This window comes from Melospiza georgiana, chromosome 1, assembly GCF_028018845.1.
Source record: "Melospiza georgiana isolate bMelGeo1 chromosome 1, bMelGeo1.pri, whole genome shotgun sequence".
In the NCBI taxonomy this organism is placed as follows: domain Eukaryota; kingdom Metazoa; phylum Chordata; class Aves; order Passeriformes; family Passerellidae; genus Melospiza; species Melospiza georgiana.
The window spans coordinates 24,792,345-24,811,702 of record NC_080430.1 but is presented as its reverse complement, the minus strand read 5'-3'; the positions used below and the strand labels follow the sequence as shown (position 1 = coordinate 24,811,702).

General features: G+C 39.3%; 1 protein-coding gene across 1 annotated transcript in view; it reads right to left on the bottom strand.

The window, feature by feature from the left end:
• Window positions 1–19,358, bottom strand: part of LOC131093847 (probable acyl-CoA dehydrogenase 6) — a 75,257-nt gene that overhangs the window by 53,923 nt on the left and 1,976 nt on the right. Inside the window, exon 2 of the mRNA XM_058041198.1 lies at window positions 9,010–9,130. Within this exon, the coding sequence (XP_057897181.1) occupies window positions 9,010–9,130 (121 nt within the window). The remainder of the gene's footprint in view (window positions 1–9,009; window positions 9,131–19,358) is intronic.

Below are 19,358 nucleotides of genomic sequence, written 5' to 3'. Positions count from 1 at the left end.
TCTCTAAGATGATACTCTGAAATCCCTGGAGCTGCTTATGGGTTACACAATACAGTGGCTTTACAGGCCAGGCCAATTCTTGCACAATCAGTTTGCAGAAGCATGTTCAGTGGGCACCTCCAAAACTCAGGATTCCTTCAGTTTTAAATGTACCATCCAGCAGAACTTACAGCATCTTTCATGTGCATTAAAAATCTGCTTGAGACTTTAAACTGATGATGAAGCAAACTTTTCAAAGACCAAAATACTCATCCATCTTCTAGGAAAGAAGAAACTGGATTCTCTGTAGAAAGAAATAAATGCAAAAATGGAATAAAGTGAAATTAGTGCCCTGAAAATAGTTACAAAATTCTACCAGAAGGAGCAAAACATTTCCTGTCAAAATGAGTTGTGTGTAAAGAATTTTACTCCTGGTGTTTGTTTCCTCTTGTATTCTCCTCTTTCCACATCCTCTTTTGGGGCTATGGGATCTGATGACACACAGTTTCAACCTGAGTAGAGACAGAGGATGGGATTCCCAACATTATGTTGGGAAGGACATGGGTTTAAAATGTAGGAAACTCCCTTTATTCTTGAGAGAATTGAGTTTATCTGGGCATCTCATTAGTGTGGTGCCAGGGAGTCCAAGTGAGACCTGTCCAAAGGTAACAAGTGCATAATTGTTTCCTTTATAGGTCCAGTTGCTCACAGGTTTTACAGGAACAACCAGAAGGTACAGCTTACACAACCTTTCCTATGCAGAAGCATGTAAAAGAATAATACAATCCACAAAGAGGTCAGAGGATGCATCATGATCGCTCAAACACCCCCCAGAATACAAAGGTGCCAAAATCTCTTCTTAAATGCAGCACTGCTACAAGTATCAGCTGCTATAATTATTTTCTTTTAATAATGCAGAATCCAACGTGCAGAATATGAATTAGTGTAAGGCTTTAGAAACAAATAAATAGAAATTTTACATGGTTCCTTTTTGTTCTTCCAAACAACCCCAAGCACAGTGTCACTCTCCCCCCAGCAAAACTGTCCTCCCTCAATGGTGTAAAAGGACCTGGTTAAAACCAAAATAAAAAAATGGCTTCAGTGTGATTTTTTTTAATCATGTGCCAAGTATGACAGCCTTGTCCACAGGAAGCATCTGGACACGCTGGAAAGAATTTCCTGACCAGCTCTGAGTGACAAACTCAACAAACAGCTCTTTTACACCAGCTACAGAAGAGCAAGTTGCTCCCATGCTATCGCTCTTGGGGAAAAAAAAAAAAAAAAGCAGGGAGGATGGGAGGGGAAAGAGCCCCTCATTATTCTACCTAAAATAAGCAAACAATCAACGACCAAAAAGCCAGTAAAATAGATTCAGAGGCCTTTTTCATTACTTTTTCGCAAAATATTTTTATTGCCTTCAGTCCTTTCAAAGTCAGTTAAAATAGAAGAAGTAGCAAATAGAGTTTGTTTGGGAGGTTACACAAGGACCCACCAGAATCCTCTCAAGAGGGAAAAAAAAAAATAAGAAGAAAGAGATGAGGCTCAGTGGGAAACACAAGTAGATAGAGGTGGTTGAAAACAATTGGTAAGATTTAGAAAATAAATATGGATAGCAGTAAAAAACACGTTCACAACCATTCCAACATACAAAGATGGAGAAAAATACAAAAATTAACTTGGCAGTGCTGGGTTAATGGTTGGACTTGATGATCTAAGAGGTCTTTTCCAAACTTTATGATTCTGTGACTAATTAAAGGCTTCCTTTCTTGGGCTGTGGATGGATCCTGAACAAGTTGAAATATGTATTGTGAATGTTTTTGCCAGGCTCAGACTCCAGCACACAGAGCACTGCTAGATGTGTTATTCAGGGGGGAGTTGGTGAGGCCAAAGGGTACAAGAAGCTGTGAAATGGTGTATTCACCTGCTAAGTGAGCAGCTGAGGATCAGAAATACAATTACTCTCCCTGCAGTAACTTTAGATGGTGCCACCATCTGTATATTTATTTAACATTCTCTGGATTCCTGTTAAACTTTGCTCCTTGTGTTTTCCATGAAATGAGTTTCACCGGTTATACATAATGTAAAAAGGAAAAAAAAAATCCTTTCAGAAGGATTATTACTCACAGATCTTCTGCTCTGCTGAGAGACCCCTGTTCTTGAATAATAAAGCAATGGTGAGAACAGTCCCATTCATTTCCTCTGACACACAGTATAGGAAGCAGAAGAAATGCTGCCTAAAGTCACCTTCAAAGAATTTTAAAGCATTCAATGATGCCACAAAAAACTCCAATACTTTCTCCCGTGGTACACATCCATGGAAATTTTTGATTAATCCTATCTTTGCTCCTCCTTTCAGGTGTACAAGTGAAGCTGATTTGTAAATGGTTGAGGCTCTGGGCATTTTCTGCCCATTTTCTGCCAGTTCTCGGGCTCAAGGGGAGTACAGAGGGCGTGCTGTTACGAAGGTCCCACGCGAGAAGTTCCTGCCCTCCTCCAGAGTCATGCCACGTTCCTGGCTCCTGCTGCCCAGCACTGAAGGTATCTCCCAGGGCAGGCAAGACCACAGAGCAGCTTAGTAGTCTTATGGAAAATTATAGCTACCGCACTGGAGATAACAGGAATCAGCAATTCTAGGCCACCCAGGAAAGGCACAAAGAGAACAAACAGACACATTCTTCAGGAAATACACTGTCCTGCAAGAAGTACTTTGTTTATCACAAATGGCCTCCCATGCCTATGCTTAAGAAAAAAAAAACAAAGGGAAAAAAAAACAGAAAAAAAACCTGACACTGAGATCTTACTTCAAAACTTTTTCTATAAAACAGAAAAATTAAATTAAATTTCAGTGTATGTACAAGTCTGGTGACTGGAAGAACACTGTCTCTCACAGTTGGTCCACGCTTCATATGTGTACTGACATGTAAGCATAAGAGATGCATTTATACTTTCAGAAAGCTATTAAATTATGCCATTTATGTATATGACAGATGTCAAGAATCTTGAGGCTGGGAAAAGACAGTTATGTGTAAATTAGACATATTTGTAATACCCAGGTTGTTTCAGTATAACCTCATTCATTGGCCAAGCTTTGTTCAAGAGACAGTCTTGCTATTTGAGTTACAGAAATAAAGAATAAGCAAGACGCCTCTAATAAAAACTTCCTGAAGTTTTTATTAGAGTTCCTGTCTTACTTGATAATGTCTCAATCCCTATATTCTTTTCAGGCATTATATTATTTCATATTTCTTTAATATATTCAACTGTTCACTTTAGTGTACATTCTTCTCTTATTCACAACTATAAAATCAAGAATATCAGATTTTTATGAGATAAATCTCTTTGAAAATCCCCAAGCCCAACAATTTCCTACAAAACTAGAGGGAAGTCAAGCACAACAGAGGACAGACTCTCCTGCACAACCCAGAGTAGAACAGGGACAGAACAGGGACAGAACAGTGGCAGCTGCTTGTAACAGTTTCATCTCAGATTCGAAGTGCTCCAAGTCAGATTCAAGACACCACATGGGTCTGACAGTTTGTGCAAAGCCTGTGATTCACAGAAGGGAATTTGGCATGGCAGGTCTGCTGTGAGAGAAATGTGTGTCAAGAGCTCAAGCATTAATTGCACATACATAACTGAGCATTTGCTACCAGTAAGATGCTTCTAACTTTCTCCAGGAAAGAGACATTTTAAATTGCCTTCTGAATATAATTTTGACATAGCCTGTACACATACCAGATTTCAGAAACTCCTACATCTGACCCCTAAGGCATTGTTATTAGCACACCTGAACAGCATGAAGTACTGCTGTGTTCTGCATTACAAGCCACAAGTGTGAGGATTTGCCTTATCTGAAGCACAAAAGCAGAATCCCAGGAACTAATCGGATCCCTCTATCAACAACACATTTAAAGGAAGATTATCTCTTCTGCAAAGACTGGGTGTCCTTGAGTAAGTCAGTTCTCTGCTGGCTGCTATTGATAGCTGAACAAGCTATTCCCAGAGGTAACACTGCATTTCCCAACCAGCCATGAAGAAAAGAAACACAACCATTTCCCAAGTCAGGTTCCCAGTTAAAGAAAAACCAAAGGTGAACTCAAGTGCTCATTTCTCTGTCTGATCAGAAATACCTGATGATCTCTGAAATGTAGCAAACTGTCCCCACCTTACCATTTTCAACTGAATTTCATCATGCACTTGCAAGATACTAGATGGGACTTGAATAGTCAACATTTCACAGCAGTGGAGGAGGCGAAAAAATTCTCAACTACACAAAACTCAGGTGTATATACACATACAAATCCCTGTTTTCCTGAGATTTCAATCCAAGCCACTGAATTAGAAGGTCCAATAAGCATCTGAAATTTCTTATACATATCTGATAAAGGTCTCCAAACCCCTGCCACACATCACAATTTTTGTCATCAAATTGACTCAAACAAAGCAGTGGCTGACTTGGTCTACTGCTTTTTGACGGCCTATCAAAATTATTTCTTGATTGCAAAACAGGTATAGATTATAGCTGGTAAACACTTGAGAGTGGTTCATTGGTGTCTGAAAGCATGGCCCAAAGGCTTCTCTTGCAAACCTTTAGAGTGCAACTACTATTTATTGATGATTATTGCACTCTTTTGTAAGTGGGAAAAGATCAAGCAGTCGATTCAGCTGACTATACTTAAATCTACTAAACCAAGAACAAGCACTGCAGCTGGTCCACTACTGCCATGCAGGAACAGTTTGGGGTAAATTAATTCACTTCTGACAAATCTATCACTCCTAATTTTATCCACAGAAGTACCTGAACACCTTCCATTTTCTTTCTAGGTTACCATCGAATCCAGTATCACCTGAACTACTAAATCCCTTTCTAGTTATTGCTCTTCCCAGGTCCTTCTATGCTCATTCTGTGTAACAACAAGGCTTAGTACTACAGAAGGGAGAAAAAATAACCCCATGCATTTTTTCCAAGTGATTCTCCATGTCCAAACTCTCACAAGGTCTCATTTTACCAGATAAATGTATACTTGCAAAGAAAACAACAGAATTAACCTTAGAGGATAGTATAGATCTATAATCCCTCCCCACATACAACACAGAGACACTTGTAATAAACAGACTTTCTGAAGGAATCTTATCATTTTCCAATTCCAGTGCAATCATACACTTGAAACATTATTTTTGTTTTATTAGATGCTTCTCTGTCTGATGTGACAAGAAGGTAATGATTATTACTTTCTCCAGTCCCAAATCTGGCGTTTGTCCCAGCAGCAGAGGAAGGGGACCGGCAGTGTAGAACTACACTTTCCCATCCGTGTGCAAATCCTACCACAGTTACTTAATTTTCCTGAAATATACAAGAACATATTTTCTACGTTCACTGATAGGTGTCTGACAGTAATAAATTCAGGCTACTATTTGGACAAACTTGTCATAATTATTTCTAGATGCTAACGCATTCCACTAAATATTCCTACAGTACTGCCAGTGTAAACACTAATGAAACACCCAGGGCAGGCATCATTATCACTCATGTTTCACAGTGATGCCATGTGAATATGCAGGAGAGCAAACATTGCCCTCCCACAAACCCTTCTCTTCCATCCTTTACAGGATTCCTATGCTTTTACATCAGCTGATAAAACAACTTTTAATCATCTGCATTGGCATACGCAGGCACACAGTACATTTTGAGCCTGCATTTTTGGCAATACATCCTAAAATTTAGCAACAGCCAAGGCTTTGATTCATAAGCCATAAGATCACAAATAACCACACAGTTACTTTCCACTTTTAATCCAGTATCACATCTAATCTGCACATAGAACAGTTCAAAGAATATGTCTTGCCCACTTCCCTTAGCAAAACAGACAATGGCAAACTACCAAGACTGGTTAAATATTTCTGCTGCCTGCCCTAACATTCTCTGCCCTTAGTTTTGGGACTGGCAGTAGCTCAAAAACTCATAATTTTATCATTTATGAAGACATACACAGTAAATATAAATGAAGAGTAATAAATATATAGGGATGCTGGTTTTTTCTTCTAAATCCTGAGTGAAGTAAATTTATGCACATTTTTCATACAGCAAAAATACACTTTTTATGCATAAATGATATTCACTTTTCACCATGTATTTTACTAGTAGGAAGAATCTTGCAATGTAACAGAAAACAAACTCTTTCCTAAGAAAAACTAACATACGCACTATTTTTGAGTCATGTAAAGAATACCAGAGAAATTGTTCAAAGAGAAGACTTTCTCTGGCAGAGAACTGACCAGACAGTAAATTAAATCTACTGATGATCTTAAAATTCTCCAATTATGGGTGCATGTCTGAGCTTTGCCCACAGTGTTTACATGACCTCCAATGAACATCCTGAACTACAGCCAATATTCACTAGAACCAACTACTGCATAAACAACTGTGAAAAAAATATACAGGAAAAGCTTTTTCAAGTTTGTAGCCTGCAACTGCATACAGTGGGAATTGATAGAGCTTTTGCAATACAAATAGTGCCCCAAATCAGTTCTGCACACAGAGAAAGTTTCCAGTGATAAGGGACACATGTAAGGCACGTTCTTTTAAAAACCTGACTCCCATGAAGCGGGTCATTGTTCATAAAGGGAATGGTGTTTACACAGGAAAAAGTCTACTTTCAACAAATCTAAAATCCAACAGATGTTTCCTTCCATCTAAGCAAAACAAGTTTGTGACCCATTTCTGCCCAATCAGAAAATTTCAAAATTATTTCTGCAGGAAAAAAACCCCTCCATATTTGACAGAATGATCTTGGAAAACAAATTCAATAAAACTTGTATTTCAAAATAGCAACTATTACTAAAGTGAATTAACTTTAAAAAAATAATCAGTGCTCTTTAAAGAGAATGTCTTATGATCTGGATTTGAAGACATACAACATGATAATTTTGGTTTGTGAAAGAGAAAGTAGGGCAGACTCACAAGTGCTCTGCATTGCAATTGCTCTCCTCAAATCAATTTACTCTCCCTTCTTCTCCTGCAACAGCCCTCCAAAGCTCCTGCCTGCTCTTGGTTTCTTCAAGTTTCTTAAGACTTCTCTTCCTCTGCAAACAGCAACTAAATAACAGAAGTGGCTGAACAGAGTATAAAAGTGGATCTTTTAATCTATTTTACAGTATACACTAATCATACAGCAAGTCTAAGGACTGTGTAGAACTGTAGAAGACAAAGAATTTCAGGCTTTGCCAAATTTGTGCAGTTACATACACTGTGCTGTAACACACCTTACTTTGACTTACCATCAGGAGAAAGTTTCAGGACTTTCAAGATGTACCTGGTGGCATTACACCATTACAAAGCAAAGCTGGATCTGACGACATCCTGTTGCACAACTGAATGCTGCAAAGACAGCAGCTTCCAAGGAGTTTGTGCACTTTCTCTGCCCAACAATACTGAACTGAGATGGATTACAGGTTGCTGAGGATTCTATCAATTTTTTATACCTTTTATAAAACGCAGCTGCAGAGGTCAAATAAATTATATTAACAGCTAGATGCAAACATTAAAGCCGAAGTTAAAATAGTCTTAAACATGAGTATGACAAGTGTAATAAGTGCATGTGACTCTCTGTGCCACCTGTACCTCCACGAGTCCCTTCTTCACAGGATTTTACTCCAGTTATTTCTTGTCCAGATATTTTGTGAGTGTTATACAAAGTTCCCACCTCTGTATTGTTGTATGTGCAGCATCTTCAGCACTGAGGTTCCTAAACCCAGCTGAAGCCTCTGCATGCCCTGAGATGAATATAAGAAGGCAGAACTGAAATCTGCCAGCCATGCAATGCACCATTATTACACCCAACATGAATATCAGCAATGCAAAGGAGACCCACTGAGATGCAATTCAAATCTGCCTATCAAACAATTATGGCAGAAAGTAGAAGCAGTTCTCTCTCTCCCCCAGTAATCCTATTTGTCCTTTAAATCGATCTTAAGCATAATCTTGAACTGTCAGCATTTCTGTAAAGAAATACCAGCTCAGACCTAATTGGATTTGTCAGACAATCGCAGCCCAACAGCTCTCTGAGATCTAACAGCTGAACAGCTGTGGGAAAAGCTTCCACATTATAACATAAGAATTTGAGTTCATTTCCAGAGGGAATATTTCCTCTGAAATTAAGTGATAAAAAGACACAATTTGTTGCACAGAACCCTGTGCCTTAGCAATATCATGATGTGGTGTAGCATAGCCGAGATTATGTGAGCTACCCCATAGAGAAAATTATCTGCAGTTAACTGTTAAACACTTTGGGCTGCTCCGAATGTAGGAAAATGGGGTAAAGAAAATCACCGAGAATTGTGACTTGAACATGTAACAGAAGCATTTGAAAAGAAAACAAGTATATATTATATCACATATTAAAGAAATAGATAGCAGAATATCTATCTTAGCTGAAGAGCAGAAATACCTCCTATTCCTCTGGACTTTTTGGGTCACCGACATATATAAACACACACACAAAAACCTGCTCTCTGTATCTTCAGCCTCCTTTTCTGTTCAGGCTTCTGTGGGATGGAATAATGCATTTTAAAGACAATCTAGGGGATAATGGCCAAAAGGTCACACTATCCTCATCCTTTGAAGTGATGGAGAGGTTGCATGTTAAGGCAGTACAATAAGCCAGATCTTAAAATGCTTCCAATGCCTACAAATTGTGGTTTCTTTAATGAAGATCTGGATTATTTCATACCTATCTGGATGCAGAAGAAAAGTTCTTATACAGATTTTATGTTGAAAATTGAAGTGATGTTCATTTCCCTAATTTTAAAATAATAGTCATAAAGGTTTTAACATTTGCATTTAGAAGAATATCAATTTAAGTATGCAACAATGTTATTTTGTGTATTTGCAGAGTTAGTAACTCTGTATGTGACTGAGGAACATAAGCAAACTTTGCACTGAATTCCAACCCATGCTTTGACCTGGGGCAAAAGTGAATTAATCTTTTGAGTCTATCATTATTAATAGTCAGGAGTTACACACTCACTTACCTGTTGGCTTATCCACACCAAGGAATCCAGCCTGTCCCAGGATTTTAAACACTTTATGTGCTGGGAACTGTCCTTCTTCTTCCCACTCATCCACAAAGGGATTAATCTCCTTGTCAATGATCTAGATTTGGAAAAAACAATTTGCACAAGTTATAAACACAGGCATCCTGCACAAAAACTTTTGACTACTTTCACCTAAAAACTGCAATTCAAAAAGAAAAAGAAAATATATATTGAGAAAAGCCCACTAATTTTCTTACTTCCTGATGGATATCCTTATTTTCCACTCAGCCACAACTATTACAACAAATGTAATCAGGCAAATGTAAATAATTATTTTAACAATTACTACTAGAACAGGCCATCAGGGCAAATTTAAGCCTCTTCAATGTCTATGAAAATGGCTCTTTCCCTCATCATTTGTTACCTGTTTGGGTATAGTTTCTAGAAAGTGACAGGAAAGGAAATCTGGATTATCCTCAAAATAACCTTGGAAAAAAAGGTTGATCTGTTCTTGATGACCATACACATTTCCAAGAAAGCCAAGTAGAAGAGAATCATTTCCTCTCCCTTTGCCTGAAACACTTTCCAGGAAGTTGGTGCTGTTTGGAGCATGTCTGTATTTAGACTTCCCCACAAGTCTGACAGAATAAGTACTGGAAAAGTATGACCTTCTTCCAGAATTGATAATATTCCAAATCTAGTCCCTGAGCAGCTCTTGTCTGTGCTACTGCTAGGGGTGCACACCTTCCAAAAGTCAGTGTCCTGAGCTGCCTGACTACAGTCCTTACACTGTTCAGGCTGCAGTGCTCCCTTCCCTTCCCTTTGCAAGCAAAACACATCAGCAGTTCAGCAACACCTTCAGGTTTCAGGGCACAAGAGCTGGATGTTCCACTCCACAAAGTCCCAGATTTCCATGGCCATGGGAAAGCAGCAAAGTGGGCGGCCTGCAGGTGTGCTCTTGCTGACCATCATGAGGCAGCTGGGTTGTGCCCACCTCCCCCCAGCTCTGCAGCCCAGAGCAGGCCTTGGCACAGGCTGCTCCTGCCATGCAGCCGAGGGCATCACACACCTCAGTCAGCCTCACAACGGGGTCCGAATATGAACATCCTCCCCCCAAACTAAACCCTACCGAAACAAACACCAGTTCCCAAGAGAAAGGTAATGCCTTTAACCTGGACCATGATTTAACTACTATGCTGTTTCATGAAGAGAGAATTTGTTATTTCAAGAATTTACTCCTCTTAGTCTTCTTTCCCCACTAAATAAACAAGTCCTGTGGTGCTAACTATTTCTTGAGCTGGAAATAGAATCCTCTCCCTCCATGACTGCTGTGTTCTTGAGACCCTGCGAAACCTTCTTCCAAACTACGTATTTATTGCACATTCTTTGGAGAATTTCAACCCATATATGGCTGTTTTCTGTCTTCCAGCTGGCCACAGAAATAAGCATACTTGAATGCTGGTAACAGGAAAATCACTTTTTCACTTCTCTCACCAAATTCTGAGAAATTCGTATACTGAATGTTCAACTCATTCAGTAATTTTCATCTCTCTCTCACTGTTATATTGATTAACACAGGCCTAATGATCAGTAATAAAAAAATACTTGGCAGAACCCTATCTAGGAGAGCTCACATTTCTCTTCAGTATTACCATGTCCCATATGCTCAGACCCTAAGATGCTGACCCTCAGTGTTGAAGGTGGTTACACCTTTTTGGCTGTTGTCTGGTAATGCTCATTGGACTGAAACACCCAGGGAAAGAGCATACAAAAAGTTATTCAAGTATTTTGATGGATCTTGGCAAAAATATGTGGTGAATATGCTACCATAGTTTTGTTTGTTGTAGCTGGTACTGGGCCAAGTTTTTTTATAGCCTACATACAAAGCTACATTTGAAGTTAAGCACATTCTCAATGACTAAGCCATGATTTCTACAGGTTTGCTCCTGTGCCTTTGAGCAAAATTCAAATTGCTTAACAGAACTGATTTATTACCAGGTGAGTTTGCCACACTGAGTAAAACAAGATCTTCCTTGCATGATACAATTAAACCCCCAAAGACAACCTCATTGCATAAACTATAAATTGTGTATGGCCTTAATTTTTTTTTTTAAATCAAACTCCAGATATTGATAGCCACAGTTTCTTCTTAGCTACTGGACCATTCACTGTGGTTTTATGGAACACCTTTCCTTGTACAACCTCATAAAAACATAAGCCAAATTCCTGAAGAACTACAGTACTCCTCAACTGGCTGGTGCTTCAGCACTGATTACTGGGTATTGTCATCCCTTCTTAGAAAAGCTAATTGAAACAAGGATAGGTATTTTTAAAGAGCCAAGCCAGCAGTGACAGAATGATCACAAAATTAAATATTTAAAACCTTGCTGCAGACAGGTCAAATAACGCTTTGTACTTTAACCATCTGATTTGTCCCCTCCCTTGGCTTTAGCTATTTCCTCACATTTGTGCCCTTAGAAAAATACTTTACACATGAACTTCAGGCAAATATTATGTAGGGATCTTAACTTAAACCCTAAGGTATCCGTGCAGTGTTTGGCAATTGCACAGAAGCAAGCTTTCAGCAGTATGTGAGCATCTGGTCTGCTTATTTATATGTGCTTTATCATGAGAAACATGGAAATCATGAGAAACATGGAAAACATGAGTGCCAGCATTTAGACTTCCATCACCAGGATACCAACTATAACAAGATCTAAAACTTCTAACAGTAGAAATATTTAGCACACCATACTACAGATGTCATCTGACAGATATTCCCAGCCACAAAAGAAATCTTTCCACCTGATCTAGCTGGCCAAATCTCAATGGCATTTGGGGTGCAAAGTTGATTAAGGAGCCATATAACCTTCCTACTTGTTGAAGTACCAGTACACCACAACAAAAAGCGTTCTTTTCCTGACAGCAAGGACACAGTAAATCTTATTTATCTGAACTGTATGTTTGAACAGTCTGTATGGAACTGGTGTTTTTCTCAGGCTACTTCATCCGAGCAATAAAGATGCAAACCTAAAGGACCAGGGTCTGGAGGCAGCCTTGGCTTAGCCTGCATCCCAGCATGAGCTCAGGCTGCTCTCTGGGGAGCCTCCAAAAATGCCCTCAGGGCTCTTACCAGCTGTGAATTATTAAAAACACTCTGGATACTTGCCAGAGTGGAAATGGATCAAGCCAACAAATTTACTTCATGTTGAATGATGGTATGAAAAATAAGTGTTTTCATTAGAAACTGTCTTGACAAAGTTTTGTGAAAACAGCACCTGTAGCTTCCTGCCCAGGTCTGGGGAAATGCCATGGCAGGGTTGGTGAGGGGACAGAGACATAAATTCAGATTTTGTTAGAAACAGGTAATTTTAGTTTTTCTTCAGAAAAAAGCAATTAAAATATCTCCCCAAATCACTGCCACAGTTTTGACTATTTTCCACTGAAACTTGGTATGTTATTTAAATGAGAAAAGTAACAAAAATATATGATGCTGATGCTCAGTATTTTTGCCGATATTGTAGTTGTATCAGCAACTACCCAGAAACATTAGCAATGCCATTTAATTTTGAATTCTAAAAGAAATGCATTCTACAACAGTAGAAACTGTACCTTAATTAATTTGGGTACTGAGAGAATGTACAGATGACTTTTACAGCAATTAAAGATTATTTTTCATTATTCATCAGCATGTTTACCTCCTATCATACAATTCAGAAATTAAAGACCACACCAGTTCTACACAAAATACCTCTTCTAAGTGCCCCTTGTAAGACTGCACAGTGTACAGTTTCAGCACACTATTAGCAAGATGATGAATTTTGAAACAAGAAACTGAATTCTTAAAAAATTACACAAATTTTTACTACAGCTTCCTGTGAGTTACACCTCAGCTGAGATTAGACTAATTTATTAGAGAAGCAAAAGAAAATGTCTAAGAAAATGGTATTTTGGATTAAGAAGATTAAATGGAGTTTGTGGAGCCAGGATTAGATTAGATGTTAGAAAGAAATTCTTTACTCAGAGGGTGGTAAAACACTGGAACAGATTGCCCAGAGAAGTTGTGGATGCCTTGTCCCTGGAAGAGTTCAAGGTCAGTAGAAAGGGGCCTTGAGAAAGCTGATCTGGTGTCAAACATCCCTGCCCAGAGTAGGGGGCCTGCAAGTAGATGATTTTTAAGGTCCTATCCAACCCAAACCATTCTATGATTCTATGATTTTATGACATAACTGTTCCATATTATGTTAGGAGCAGAATTTTTTCCCATTTAAATCACGTTACAGTAATTGAACTTACCTCTATTGCTATAATAACCCAACAAGACACAGTTAATAGGATCTTAATGTAAAAAGCAAATAAATAAACAAAAAACCACTAATGACAGTTCTTGAGTGATTATACGTAGATATTAGTGCAACAATGACTCAAACAAGAGGTAATAGACCAGAGATTTCTTTGCTTTCTATATCACCAATAAATAAAGCAAATAATTAACAGCCTTCAAAACTACATTTTCCCTTCAGTTTTAATCAAAACCACAAGGAGTAATGACTGCACTGTGAGACAACTCAGCATTGTAGCAACACTGTGTTGAGGTCAAGGTAGTACTTTAGAAAGATGCTAAGGCAAAAAAAAAAAAAAAAAAAAAAAAAACCCAAAGCTGAGGTGGGCAAACCCGTGGGCCACACATTGGTGCTACCAAAGCTGGACTCCAAAACCCAGCCCCGGGGTGCAAGGCAGCCAGGACCCCACTGGTGAGCTCCTGACTGGCCACACGTGCAGCCTGTGCAGGTCTTCTCAGCTGCTGCACAGGAAGACCAAGGGAAAGTTTTCCATGATGATACGGGGTTGAAATGAAAAAGTTCAATTTAAAACTAGACATCCATTTCATGACCCTGTGAAAAACATGTGGGTAAAAAAGGTCCCCAGTTCAAAGAGCAGCTGCCCACTTCCCACATGTTGATCTCCATCTTGGTTCCCCCAAGGCATGCATCCCAAGCACATCTGAATGAGTTTCTCAGAATATATTACTCATTTCTTCTCACTCAAGGGCTTGGAGGTCACAGCCCTCCTTGACTCTCTCAAGACTCTTCCAACGTCCTAAATAAAGTTTGATGGACAATCCTTTCCCAGGAATACTCTTCAGAAAGGTAGGGAAAGGCCACAGGGAAGGAGACTGAGGTGTGGAAACATATTAAGGACAGAACCAGGGAGAATATAGGCGTGTGAGAGAAGCAGGTCAGCTCCTTGTAGCTGCTCCCTACTAGAGAGGCTGTGGAGACACTGAGCTTCTGCCACAGCAGCTCACTGATGAGAATGTCTATGCCACACAGTAGGCCAATCCACGTCCTGCATTTTTGATGTCCCTCCAGCGCTGGTAGGATGGATGGCAGTGCTGTGCTTCCAGCCCCAATGACACATGCTAGGAGAGAGACCCTGGCAGAAGCCAGGAGCTGCCCCTGTGCCTGGATCACCCAGCGTGGTGGTGGAGAGCCTGGCCTGACAGGCTCAGCGCTGCAGCAGAAGAGGCAATCATTCAGTCTGGCATGACATTGGGTGCAGAAGCAGAGGCAGTATGTGACTTAAAACACCACAACAGGCTAAAAATAACCCCATTAAACAAATATGATTTAACCACACAGCAGCCAGAAAATGTTCCCTGCAGTGCTAACCTTGCCTGCTCACACAAAGTTATTTAGTGCACTTTCTTCTGGCAAGCAAAATCCTTCATTACAGGCTTGCCTGTGGTCTGCAGCAATCTAGAGAGCAAAGCTGCAGCCTACTGCTTCCTCTTTCAGGATGCACCACCAGCACAGGGCAAAGGTCTTCAGGAAGTTTTGCAGGACTGTTTTCTGGGGATTGTTTTCTTTGTGGTTGGGTTATTTGGGGGGTTGTTTGGGGTGTTGGTTTTTTTGTTGTTGTTGTTTTTGGGGACTTTTAAATACTAACTGAAACAAGGGGGATAGCCCTCAATCCTCCTATAAAAACATGAGTTGTTATTATTAGTTAGGAGCTCACCTAGGAGATCTATGTAAAATATAACTCATTGCTATGAAGGGGTCATGTCCAGATAGAAAATGTCCCAGATGCTGCTGAAACACTTCTCTGCCTCACAGACAAGTCTCCTCTTGCCCACAATATAGAAGATTTGGCATTTGCATACAATATGCATCTCTTACTCCATATTCCCAGCTGGCTACCCAGCCAAATATATCATGTGACACACCTGGGCAAATGATCAGCTACAAGAATTGTCAATGAAAAAATTGCCCTATTTGCATATGGGATTTGAGGCTGTGCCTCAATCATGATATGGAAACTTTTGTACCCTGAGCTGTCATCAGACTGTTTCTGGAAACAAGCCAAGAAAACATTTTCCATGATGATATGGGGTTGAACTGAAAAAGTTCAGTTTAAAAGTAGACATCCATTTTGTGACTCTGTGAAAAACGTGAAAAAACATCCTAGATGTAGAATTTCCTCATAATTAAAATAAAGAACAAAAACAAAGTAATTTTGATTAAAGTTTTTCAAACATTTTATTTCCCTCTCTTTTCATACATGTTATATGCAGAAGCCAATGGTTGGACTTGGTGCCTGCAGGACAAGGTGTAGCCCACAGAGAGAAAAGAACCTACTGAATATATTACTGAGAAGACAAAAAAGTGTGTTTCTCCAATGCTGCTGCGCAGAGCTGTGGCCAGAACTGACCTTCCAGAGAAGATTCCAACAGATTTTAAACCAATATTGAGTAGGCTTATATAAAGAAAAAACTCAGAAAATTTTCCTAATAGCTGGAAAATATAAGGCTTAAATGGGAAATACATGCAGTTAAAACTGATTAATCAGAGCACAACGATTCATTTTTGTACCTTCAATTAAGCTGTGCCACAGGCAACAAAGTATTCTGCAATCTGCTACTGCACTGGGTACCAAAGACAGCTGTGATCACCACATACGGCAACAGTTACTAAAGGAAATTTTCCCTTTCTCAGAGGGAAAAATTAGTGGAGGGAAAAACCCTATAATGTAAGAGCTGGCAGTTTCTCATTGTATAATAAAGCATACCTGCCCTCATCTATTTTTACAAAATCTGGTTTTCCATGGGAAAAAAGCACGCACTTTATAAGTATTCTGCAATTGTGCCTGGTCTATTCATTTGTCAGTACCTAGACATGTTTCTGTTTAAATCATTGTGTTTCTTCCTTTTCACTGCAACGCAGTTCCTTGCAATAAACCTAATAGGTAAAGCAAGGCTGAGTACTGGTTCAGAAATTTGAATACTGATTATCTTTTGGTCCCATACATCTGACTACAGTTTTAACTTCAGGAAACCAAAAAATCCAAACCCTGAATCAACTAAAAAGTTTTTGCCAACACTTACTGAAATACTAAAATGCTAAAAGTTCACCAAGGAGTGCAGAAGCATGTCCTGCCCTCCCCCCCATGCAGCTGCTGGCACATCTGGGGGCCCCATTGCTGAAGCAGGGGGCACACATTATTACCATGCTAAGAAAATGAAAGGTTCAGCCCCCTATCCTGGAGCTGAGCCCTGCTCAACCATTTCCTGAGGAATGAGAGGCTAGAAGGCAGCTCCAGCTGGGAAGGAACACACATGATCCCAGCCAACACCACGTCCTTATGTCATTTTTCCAAAGACAGTTGCAAAGACGAATCCCTCCTGTGCAGACCTGAATGTCTTGGCAGTCCCTGCACACTCACAAATACACCCCTTTCAACTGCCCTATCCAAGAGTATGGCAGAAAAGGGAGGATCCCAAAATTTGTAAAAAACCGAGTGCTGAGGGCACAGCTATTCCTGGGATCTGATAGCAGAGGCTTTTAAACCAGGGTAGTCCTACAAGACCAAAAATGTGTGCTGTGCTAATCTAGGCACTGATCTGGGACAAGCATTTTGGGCAACAGGGAGCTCTGGCCACTGGAATGGTATCCAGGCTACTTGTATTGAGTTATGAAAGAGATACAAGACTGAGAAAATGACCACAGAGATTTTCTTGCACCTGCAAATCTTACTTTCCAGCACCCAGGTGCTGATTAGATAGAGTGTAATGTCCACCAGAGGCTGGCATGCTGGGGTTTGGGTTCTCCTTCTGAATCTACATCCCTGGAGGAACAAAACAAGTTCTTTCACTGCAGCCCACACCATCACATTTGAACTGTCAGGCTAAACCAGTATCAACCCCAGTTTTTTCCTCAGGCATAAAGTGCTTATTAAGACACAATTTTAGTTCTCATAAATGCATAACTGTATTGCCTAATCAAATGTGGCAATGATAAAGCAATATAATAGCTAGATCTGAGGCACAAAAATATCCACTAGCCATAGTTGTACTAAAAACTGTTCACTGAAAAGTCTAACTAGATACAGTAGAAATTTGTTCTAACACTGATATGAGGTAGGAAAAAAAAATCCAGTGTTAGGACATAACAACTCAATGTCAGCTCTACTCTGACACCAAGTAACAAATAGGAGCACTGATTACAAAATTGCCTTAATTGCACTTTTGCTACACACTGAAGCATTTGTACAGAAAGTGACATTTTTCTTATTATGAGAAAAAGCTTTTTACAGAGCTTGCTTAAATAAACTGTACCTCATTTTTTTTCCACTCCTGTTCTCCTGATTTAAAAGCACTTCTTGGTAGGGCACTAGTAGGTGTACTTGGTGGTCTCTCACATTACAGTGGTGTATCCCAGCTGCCTCTTCCAATAACAACAAAATTCAATGATGAAGATTTCCTCTCTGATAAACTGCTACCAAAAATTCTTGGTACCAGCACGAGAATTAGCCCCTAAATGTTCGTGCGATGTTTCTGGCAGACACAAGATGAAAAAGACTGCAATGCCCCAGAACCTGGGAATACATTTTGCTTCCCTTAGACAGAAGGGCAGTCAGTGCAGAATCTGTGAGCCTTGCCAAACTGCTCTCTTGCAGAAGCCTTTAACTTGGGTGTATGATAAGCTAGGTTTTAAAATCGCAGGTGCCAGTCATGTAATTGTTCAGATTCAGCTGCATGTTTTCTCTCTTCCAACTTAGTGAGAAACTGGCATTTAAAGTATTCTTTCTAATACCAACAAGCTATTACTTCACCATCCTGTGGCAGGGGTTTATGATTTCTTAAAATCATAAAAATAATTCATAATAAAACTCAAATTCATAATAAAATTCAAAAAATCATAATAAAACTCCATCCAAGGTGCCCCAATGATAATAGTTGTCACCCTTCATTATTTTGCAAGTAGTCAGAAAGAGCCATATTATTTTGATGGAAAAATTACAGAAATTTTACCAGAAAGTTATGGGAAATGTGAATATTAAATTCAGATCCTGCATGCTCTAATACAAAGAGACATTAACTGCTGCAAAAATCTATTGATATATATTAATAAATAGAAACTCATGACATACAAGCCAAGAATGGCAAACAATGAAGCAGTGTCCCTTGGTGGAGTCTCATTGTCATGGGGGAAATTCTCATCCTACAGACACACAACACAGTGTAACTATACTCAATTTCATAAAATGAAATGTCATTTTTAAAATACATGCAGCTCTAGCAAAATGTATGTCAAATTTCAGCATTTCCAAAGTTTCTTACTACTAATGCCAGAGAAAAAGACAAATAAGCAGCCCACATACATGTTGCATGTATATGAATACTGTTAGACACACATACACAGAGTAAGTTAAACTTTTTTCCTCAAACCAGCTGTAGTAATTACTGAAGCAAGCTGTAGGATACCAGTGTACTGCAAGCATTGTTCAACAAGTTAAGGAAAAGTTACGTTTTCAATTTCCAAGAGGAAGGGTGGTGACCTATAAAGCTGTAAAGGAAACCACTCACAGAATTATTTCAATACCCTTGCTAAAAACAGCCCCCTGGAATTATAAGAGTCTCTTCCTCATCCTGCTCAGAACAATTGGGAAATTATAGATCATTTAAAGTACGTTAATACACTAAAAAATAAAATTAATGCAAACAAACAAACAAAAACCCCAGCTCTCACTCATGGAATTGCACTGCTCATTTCTCTGATTTCTCTGGTACTCGCATCTGCATTTAGCTACTGGAAAGGGTGCCCCAGAATATATAACAGGTATACTTAAAATGTGTTGCAGATACTGAATGGCCATTCTCTCCCAAAGACTTTGGGGACACTTTTCAATTTATCCTAAAATCACTAGAGAAAGGCTTAACTTAAGACAAATCGAACATTGATTGCTAGAAGCTTTGTGTGAACAACATCAGACTGGATTTGACATAAATAGTGATTTTTCTTTTTTTCCAATATGATCAGAGGAAATCTAAAATAAGTGCTATATAA